The 10,173-nt window shown below is 37.4% G+C and overlaps 1 protein-coding gene across 3 annotated transcripts in view; it reads right to left on the bottom strand.

Annotated features, from left to right (window-relative positions):
- Positions 1 to 808: 808 nt before the first annotated feature.
- xrcc1 (X-ray repair complementing defective repair in Chinese hamster cells 1) overlaps positions 809 to 10,173 on the bottom strand; it is a 46,254-nt gene continuing 36,889 nt past the window's right edge. Inside the window, exons 14-19 of one of the 3 annotated variants that reach the window (XR_008839153.1) lie at positions 7,718 to 7,760; positions 6,912 to 7,051; positions 6,743 to 6,833; positions 4,130 to 4,205; positions 1,753 to 2,039; positions 809 to 1,671 (exon numbers count right to left, since the gene is read on the bottom strand). Coding sequence is in view for 2 of the 3 variants with exons in the window: in XM_056475674.1 (XP_056331649.1) it covers positions 1,932 to 2,039; positions 4,130 to 4,205; positions 6,743 to 6,833; positions 6,912 to 7,051; positions 7,718 to 7,760 (458 nt within the window). In the remaining variant the exon portion in view is untranslated. Of the gene's footprint in view, positions 2,040 to 4,129; positions 4,206 to 6,742; positions 6,834 to 6,911; positions 7,052 to 7,717; positions 7,761 to 10,173 lie in introns of all 3 variants that reach the window. The other 2 variants (XM_056475674.1, XM_056475676.1) reach the window with 2 other exon arrangements.

Below are 10,173 nucleotides of genomic sequence, written 5' to 3' on the forward strand. Positions count from 1 at the left end.
TTAACAAAAAAATGAAAGATGTAGCTAGACGACTAAGACTCCAAGGACTTACAAGCAGTAATATAAAATTCTGTACAAATTCATAATTCTGTTTGACGAATCTCTGCTAAAATAAAGAAACAGCCTAATGAGGTGGTTCGCCTGGACAGATCACAAACTGGTTAAGCTGGTTTAGAATGATAGTTTTAGACCAGGTAAGATAATTTTATGAAATATTACATGTAAACAATTACAGTCATTAATAAATAAAAGTCTCAAATGATGTCAGCTAATCTTTTTTTACATATGGTGGATTCCCTGCTGAAAAATCCAGCTTAAACCAGCCTAGGCTGGTTGGCTGGTTTTAGCTGGTCGACCTGCCTGTTTTAGAGGTGTTTTGGCCATTTCCAGGCTGGTTTCCAGCTATTTCCAGCCTGGTCTTAGCTGGTCAGGTTAAAAAATGACCAGCTAAAACCCGCCTGACTTAAGCTGGACATAGCTGGTTTTGGCTGGGCTCCCAGCCTGCCTAGGTTAGTAAAGCTGGTTTTAGCTGGTCATCTCCCAGCCTGACCAGCTAAGACCAGGCTGAAAATGGCTGGAAACCAGCCTGGAAATGGCCAAAACCCCTCTAAAACCAGGCTGGTCGACCAGCTAAAACCAGCCAACCAGCCTAGGCTGGTTTAAGCAGTTTTTTTCTGTAGGGTTAACATCAACATTTTAAGAGGTCTTGCATATAGACAGCATTATAAAACACTACTCTTTAACACAGGACTAATATAAATCTAATGTACTTGCTCAAGACTATAGACTGAACACATAAAACTCAGACAAACTATTTCAAGGTTTTCATCATTCGTTTGTTGCAGTTTTCCCAAACCTGAACTCTGAAACCAAAAACATTATTCAGGTGGACAAAACAGTGCGGTCATGTAATTGCAAAAATATGGCAAAAATTAAACAAATATTTTCCTCAAAGTAAAGGAAAAACTTTACCATTTTTGGTACATTTGTTGGTACAGTCGGTACTCTTGTTACTTTGGAGCAGGACCAGGAAAATCATTGATTATAAGATATCTTCCAAACAGAAACCAGAAGATCCACAGCATCACTTCAGCACAACTATTTTCCAACTTTATTCTGTGCTCTTTTAAACTAGAACTTCAAAATATTACTTACATAAAAAAAAACGAAACAAAACAAGCAAAATACATCAAGTATTAGTTGATGAAGTCAAACGTTAAAGTGAATCCAAAATAAAACAACAAGCATCAACACTTAAGAACAAGAAACATTAAAAAGTACAGCAATATTAATTTCAGGTGCTTTTTTTCTTAAATATGCTTGAGCTCCAAACAAAAGCAATATGATTTATTGTAATATTAATGCTAAAGACCACAACATGTTGAAATGCTTCCACCTTAAGCAACCCAATAAGCCAAACAATATGAATATGGATCAGTTAATCAATAATTGACAGTATATCTGAACATACATTATAAATAAGTATGTTCTGCGCAAGTCAGAATCAAAAGGGATTTCAGGTTTGGTCTTTAGTGATTAATATTTAACAGCTTCATAAACAGCTTTGAATTGCTGGTAAAACAGATCATGAATATGCATCAGCGTCTTTTATCTCTGGGCTGGTGGGCTGGTGTATGCCATAAGTCCATTTTTCAGCATCAAAACAAAGACCTGTGACAGATATGGAGTATTAAAAGTTCAATCCAAAGATTGAAAATTCATTAATTTATTATTTCACACTTCTTTCCAAACCTGTATGATGTTCTTCTGTGGGACAGAAGATCTGTTAACTATCAAACAGAAGAAAGTCAGACAGGCCTCTAAAGACATAAGAGTGCTAAAATAATGACAGATGTCTTTTGTTTATAGGTTGACCCAATGTCTGCTCAGGTCAAGGCAGGGATTGATGGTTGAAAACATGAAAAACTCTATTAAGGGACAACAGTGTATGGCTGATAAGGCAACATCTTCTGTCTGTCATTGATGGCGAATATCCAGGTAGGCTTCACAAAGCTCAGACTCCCATTTTCCATCAAGGCCTGTAAAAAGACAGAAGAGGCAGTAAAAGGAGATGAAAGGGTAGAAACTGGGCCTTGACTTTTGATTGCTGCGTAGCGCTGCTGAAGAAAATCACATCAATGACTGCGACTGAACAAAAACAGATCTGCATTTGCCGTCAGTGAAAACTCTCTCAAAGACGTTCAAATGTACAATCGATTAAAATCAAACTTGTGTGTCAATTGACTCGACTGTGACAATTTCCTATATTGTCATATTAAGTCACGGGTTATGATGCAGTCACACTAGATCTTCAGTTTAAACATTTAAAAAAATGTTCAAACATATTGGCCAAAACAAGTAAGTTTGCAGAATATATTGGCCATCAGCTCCTCTGATAAATATCTCTATCGGCCAGAGAAAAACCCATATCCATCAACTTCTAAATCAGGGGTTCTCAATACTAATTTAGATTTGTACCTTTTAATGTAGACATTAAGTTAATATAGACATTAAGGTCAAAGGTTAGGAACAATTGATATTACATGTTTTTAATAAACATCCATAACATGCATCACAAGTCAACACTATTTAGTTTTCTTGAAATAAAGTGGCGTTTGCATTCAAAACACATTAAATACAATGCAAATGTGGCAAAACCACTGACATAAGTTGTGTTTTTTTAAACACAACTAAGGGCGTACTCACACTATGTACAGTTTCCTTGAACCGGGCCAAAGCACGCTTGTCCCCCCCTCCCGTCTCCCCCGATGGCCCGCACTCACATTACATTCGGGCCAGGGTACGCTTACGTCATTGATGCGCTGGTCAGAAGCGCTCTCGCTTAGCACAGTGGAGATATCTTCAGTTATATCGCCGTTTAAGTCATTTGATATGCAGCGACACGCAGTCAAATATTTCGCCGAACAGATCAGCCACTTTTGACGCTCATAAACAATCATAAAGCCCTCGTGCTGCAGGAGTTAGGAGGTTTGCTGAAGGTGCAGCTGATGTGCAGTGAGGGGTTTGCGTCTTCAATAAACTACGACAGTTTGCGTTCATTAAACAGTAAGAATGATTAATAAAGGCATATGAAACAGTCCCTTAAAAGCCACGTCTCACTTTCAGTTTCGGGATTTGGCACGTTTTGCACACACACAAGCGTACCGCGCCAAAGCCCAAGTGAACCGTGCCTGAGCCCAATTCAGAGCTCTCACACTTCTCAAACGATCCAGGAAACGGGCCTGGGCACGGTTCGGATAGCATAGTGTGAGTAGGCCCTAAAGGTAGGACATTAGTATCTAGATGCAGCGATGATGATGCAAACTGAGATTGCATATCTCAGAGATGCAATGTCAGACGCAATGCACTCAATGGAGCTAGTGACGTCACGTGAGGGGTAGGGTTAGGGGTGGACTTAGGCGAGTGCATTAAAAGCATTGCATGCAGCTCAGATTGCAACTGCACCAGGTCTGCATCCAGACCTCTCTCCAAAAAAAAAAAAAAAAGGTGAAAAATACAAAGGTGTAAAACAAAAACTTCAGGTGTTACAGTTTTGGAATTGTCTGTACAGTTTCTCCAATTGTCTCATTACAAATCAAGCAGAATGGCTTTGTGCTAACTTGTGTCAAAATAAACGCATACTTCATTCAACGCATTCTCCATTCAACTTGGAACGGTCTATTCTCTTCATCAAGTTCTCTTTTAAACAAGGGCGTCATCTTCATCCATTCAAATAATAGCTTTGCGTTGGTGCGTTAAAGCAGGCACGCGCACGATTAGCCCGCTCGATCACATGCAGGAAAACTTTGATTACTCTGCCTTCGATTTTATTTCGGCCCATATTTAATTTTTCTTTAAACAAAATACAAACAACTGATTTACAAGGTTTACGCATTCATCAAAGAAGCAAATCCATCATTTAAATCCTTTACGCATGGTCTAGCAATACAACAGGGAGTCGGATCTGGATTGAATACCCTCGCGGTCCGGATCCCGACTTTGAGAAGCCCTGTTCTGAATCAATGACTCAAATCAATTAATTAATCCTTACTTAGAGTATATCCTTATAATTGCACTATATTTGATTATTAAAACTACCTGAAAACAGGTAAAGAGATGAAACACTCACATCTTCAAAAGAGTCATCCCATCCTTCACTGGTGATGACGAACTGGACCTTCTCACTCATGTAGTCTTCAACAGCTCTGAGAAAAAAAAACAGCTCTGAATAAAAATGCAATTCATACCCTGGCCACCAGAGGCTCCAAATGGGATTTGAATCCAATAGCAGAGCAGAACCCGACAGGTTGGGGTGGGTTCGGGTTTTATTTCTATCATTTTAGACGGGGTCGGGCCGGGCTTGGCTGGTGCAGTAAATGAACAGTCATGTGAAGCATTTCGATGAGTGCGAGAAAGTAATCAAATCGTTTGTTACAACATTAAAATCCCTCCCTGCAAAGGTAAAACAAAACATGACGGAGAAGTCAAAAAGAGCGAATTTTGACTGCGATCAGGCCAGCCACCAGTCCAAAAAGAACAGTCATTCTAGCCGCCAAGGTATTTCGGTGGTCACTCATACACTGCGTATTACCGTAGAGCGCTAAACAGCAATGTATGTACAGCAAGCTGACATGGAAGTCGACGAGGTCAGTCACTCACTACATTGAAACTGCTGTCATGGAAAATTAAATGAATGTTCTTGGCTGGTAGAAGATAAACAAACAATCCTACCCAAAACATGCAAAATTAGCCAGATCAGAACCATCAGAATTATGCATCTCGGCCTGTAGCAGCAAGGGTGTTCGGTGCAGCTGGACGCACCATCCTGAGCCCAGGACTGCGCTACAGCCATTTACAGTGGATTACATAACGTTCCTCGACAAAACACGTAGCTTAATCTTGGTGAGTAAAGGACTTTTAAATTATAAATAAATATTAATTAAACCATAAAATCGTAATGTATACATGTATATACATTAGTATATAGTATACTAGTACATTAGTATATAGGCTAATGTTGGCATTAGGCTATTCCTTTAATATTTAGCTTCACCGTCGCCTTAAGGCCAGATTGTGAAGAGAAGTGGTGAAACAAATCTCGCAGAGTCTTTATCTTAATTTCAATATTGACAAATACCCGTCATAATTTAGGATTCATTTTAATTTAATTTGTTAAGAAAGACTTCTTTTCATTGGTGTGTTGGCCAATTTAAAGGCTAAGTGTATGTATCTAGGCCTATTTAGAGTGCTGAGATATTACGATGTTACAGAGGACTTATTTTATTTCTTTGTTCCAACCTGCAAGTGGCCTATAGCCTCTGTTTGTTACGAATAAATTATGTTAAACATATAAATGGACTCATTCTTGAAAAAAGAGCTGTGTGATGTGTGCCTGTGCACATTTGAATAATGTCAGGCTATAAACGGGTTCGGGCTTTATAAAGCTGTCAATCAAAATATACCTGTCGGGCTTTGGCAGAATTCTGCCGGGCTCGGGTCCTATCATGCCTGATTTTCTCTACTCCTTAGGCTTTCCATGTTAAAAATCCGCAAATTTAAAGCAGAAACAAATGTTTACAGCATAGGTCTCAAACTCAATTCCTGGAGGGCCGCAGCTCTGCACAGTTTTCCTCCAACCCTAATCAAACACAGATGATGCAACTAATCAAGGTGTTCAAGGCTCTTTTAAACACCTCGATTGTTTGGATGAGCTGACTTTGATTAGAGTTGGAGCGAAACCGTGCAGAGCTGCGGCCCTCCAGGAATTGAGTTTGAGACCTATGGTTTACAGCCTAGTGCAAGAAGGGGATTTGGTGTATATAGCTAATATTACTCTTCACGACAACTGTGAGGGGGTGCTTTTTGCTTTAAAAAAAGTAAACTCAGCTTACTTGATATTAAGCCTTAAAATTCTGCATAATTAAGGGTGTGGCCACTTGAGTGACAGGTGTCGGCTGCTCATGATCTCAGCTTATTCTTGGCATATGCATCACATTCGTGCTTTTGTTTTATGTGGCTTTACACAGCCTATTGCTTTTTTTGATATTACTTCTTAAAACTATTAAATAATAAGTCATGTTGTGCAGTAATTGTGTTCACACAGCTTTAAAGTCTGGCATCTATGTCTTCAGCCGAGTGATATTCTTATATAAATATCGTTTTCATTTATTCATCAGTATTTGATTTATTTAAAAATCTATGTAGCATTTATATTATTTTATTAATTTATATATTTATTATTAATTATTATGGCTGTAACACAGTCATGTGAAACATTGCCATACAAGGCCAAATCTGCATTTCATATCTCATAGTGTTTCACAGTAGCCTAGCATTTAGACTTTATTTAACGCATTTATAAGCATTTTCCTGCATTTCCCACTTTAATGCTTAAAAGGGCTCCATGGCATTAAAAGAAAGCGCAGTCATTTGCCACATTATTAATATAGTACTCAATCAAGTGCATGTGGCCAGAACACAAACAGGTCACATTTAATGAAGTGTTTCACCCACAATAAAAGGGCATCTCTAGCTCCGCCCATTCACCACATCATTGCACATTTTTAATTATTAGGGAGTCATGCATGATTGGCGTTTAGAAAAGCTCCGCCCACTTCATTTGCACTCTTCAGAAACCCTACTGTTGACATCACGGTCACTACGTCCATATTTTTATACAGTCTTTATATGACCTGCAGCCTCTTTAAATGGATCACACACACTTAAAAACACACGTTCATACCCATTGAAGGCGATGATGTAGCGCAGAAGTAGTCTTTTTTGGTTGTCGGGAAACTTCCCGTAAAGATAGAAGCGCTTCCCCTTTAGGAAATCTGAGGGAGTGAAAACAAAGATGATTCATTAAAGATCCTCAAGACTTTAAGATGAAAGTGCAGCAGGAGGTGTCAGACCTGGCAGTTCAGGGATGGGTTTATCCTCCTCTTCCTCAGCGTCTGTGTTTTCATCAGTCGAGCCGCCGTACGGATCTTCATTTTTCACCACATCTGCACTTTGCTCTGCTGCTTTTTTCTTCCTGCTCGCCAGCTCCACCCTAAAATAGACGAACAAACACTGGAGCATTACACATCTGATGCAAGAGAAAATCAAGCAACTATTTGACATTCCTAACTCAGCCAACGCATTAACTCAATACACATTTTAGGTAATTATTGGCATGCAGGGATTTACAAAGTTGCATTGAATTGATCAAAAGTCACAGTTAATGCATTTCATAATCTCATAATAGTGAGATCAAATCAGTTGTCAGTATTAACCCTTTAGTAAGGCCTGTACAAAAAGTTCTATAGAGTAAAGGAGCAGATTATAGTGTGTGTGCAGAAATATACATAGTGTTTACTATGTTATGAGAGCTGAGCTGCTTATTTTGCTTTTCTATTTGATTTGATAAAAGTCATTACAATTGAAGTCAATGGGGCAAAAACAGCCACCAACATAACGAAAGTGTATTCAATTTTCCTACAGTGTATTGTTGAAAAATAACTTACAATAAAACTCTTTAAACGTTTATTTCAGCAGAAAGAAAACCACCATCATGCAGGTCTGATCAATAACCCTCCTTTCAGCTCACACAGATGCATTTAGATAACATCAACTCAATGATAATGGGATTTTAAAGACAACTGGGTTACACAAAGAGGGGATGTTGAAGAACAATTACAAGCTTTTATTTGTGTTTGGAATGCAATGCGTGTCTTACCTGTTGAGCTCATCTTCAGTGTCCATGCCAGAGCTGTTATCACCTGTGAAGAGATGCAGAATAAACAAACACAATCATGAGAAGGAGTGTGGGTTGACAAGCATCCGCACAAACATACCTTACCATTTAACCATGAAGGAAGAGATGCTTTGGCTAGTTCAGACATTAATGCTTATTGTAGGACAGCACAATACTGGCAAAATATGCAATATTGCTATTATTATTGTTGAGTATTGCCATAACATTATTGCTTACGATATAACATTTTCCTAGAAAAATGCTACTTTTATTAGCTATGTTTTTAAATCTTTGATTAATTTAATGATAATAAAAGAAACACGTTAACTATATTTTCTAATTAATTCTAATTCAGACAAAAAGAAAACCCTTAGTCTTTAGTCTTCAAAACATTGAGTGAAAACCTCGGCAGATATTCTGACTCTCATTGGCTGTTGTCATTTTCCTCTCTTATCTTGACTTTTTTTTCAGCTCTGGGTTCAGCTTTGAGCAGCTCCAGCCAATAGCAGAAGAGGAGAGGCGGGCCTAAAGAAAGTAATGCCCCATCTGACTGGTCAAATTTAGATAACTAATACAGAAAAAAAATTTATCATGTTTGCAATTCAATCATATACTGTTATTGCGATAATTTTGAGATATAATGTGCAGTACTACCTCACATGGTTACTTTCCTCAGTAACACTAACAGTAGAGTTACATTTGATAAACTAACAATAAAACGTACAAAAAAAATACAAGAAAAGGTTGTCAACAATCATATTTCAGCTGATGATAAACATTTTGTTTAGATCTAGTTATTTTAATTATTATTAAGTCGTAGCTTAATTATTTTTTAAATTAATATTGCTAAAAAGTTTGTTGTAGTTCTAAAATTTTTCGCTATTAATATTTGTTAACATATATACATATATACAGTTGAAGTCAAAATTATTAGCCCCCTTTGAATTATTTTTATTTTTTCTCATTTTTAAATATTTCCCAAATGATGTTTAACAGATTCAGGAAATGTTTACAGTATGTCTGATAATATTTTTTCTTCTGGAGAAAGTCTTATTTGTTTTATTTCGGCTAGAATAAAAGCAGTTTTTAAATTTTAAACACCATTTTAAGGTCAATATTATTATCCCCTTTAAGCTATATTTTTTCCGATACTGTACAGAACAAACCATCATTATACAATAACTTGCCTAATTACCCTAACCTGCCTAGTTACCCTAATTAAGCCTTTAAATGTCACTTTAAGCTGTATAGAAGTGTCTTGAAGAATATCTAGTCTAATATTATTTACTGTCATCATGACAAAGAGAAAATAAATCAGTTATTAGAGAGGAGTTATTAAACTATTATAATTACAAATGTGTTGAAGAAATCTGCTCTCTGTTAAACAGAAATTGGGGGAAAAAAATAACAGAGGGGCTAATAATTCTGACTTCAACTGTAAGTACACACACACATTCAGATACATACATACACAGTTTCTCTCTCTACACTGTAAAACCCAATAGGTTAAGGTAACCAATTGCAACAAACCATTTAAGTTCAAAAACTAATTCCAATGAGTACTGTGAACAATCCATTTGAGTAAACAAAGCAATTTGAGCACAGTAAAACCCAATAAATGAAGAGAACTCAAACCAACTGAGTACTGTAAAACCCAATAAGTTGAGGCAAATCAAACCATTTAAGGAAACCGATTGCTAGAAACCATTTGAGTTAAAATAATCTATACGAGTACTGTGAACTTACTCCATTTAAGTTGAAGCAGGAGGCATTTAAATAACTCGCTACCTTCAACACTGAGTTCCAAACTCTTTCCAAATGAGTTGAATTAACTTTTAATAAATTGAGTTAACTACAGTCATTTCATTTGATAAAGTTGACTGTTGGGTTTTACAGTATATATATTTTTTTCTTGAGTATGTCTTACATCTTTGTAGCTACAGAACAAACAACTTTTGTCCAATAACTTGCTTGGTCAGCTAATTAACTAAACTAGTTAAGTTTGTAGATGTCACTTTAAATGCTGGTTTATACTTTACGTCAGGCGATTGCTGTGACCCACAGCACATGCCTTGCGTATCTTCGCTGGTGTTTTGTTTTTTCCGAATGCTACCGTACTGTACAAGCGGCTCAAACTCACTCATTCAGAGGCGGGAACTGGCGGACATGCAACAACTTTAATCATAAGGTAAATACAAAACATCAGTCTTCATCTGGAGCTCCTTCACAGGACTCAACAGATGAGCAAACACTCACTACATCGGGCTCGTGGCTCTCAGCACCATGCAGACCAATCACAAAGCTTGTGCTGCATGTCATTTGTGACATGTAGTTACATTTTTAGTGAGGGCTATGCAACCGCACAAAGGCTACACCTGAGCATACGTGTGCACTTGACGCAAAGTATAAATCAGCCTTAAGCTGAATAGTAGTATTTT

The sequence above is a fragment of the Danio aesculapii genome, chromosome 16 (genome assembly GCF_903798145.1).
Source record: "Danio aesculapii chromosome 16, fDanAes4.1, whole genome shotgun sequence".
In the NCBI taxonomy this organism is placed as follows: Eukaryota; Metazoa; Chordata; class Actinopteri; order Cypriniformes; family Danionidae; genus Danio; species Danio aesculapii.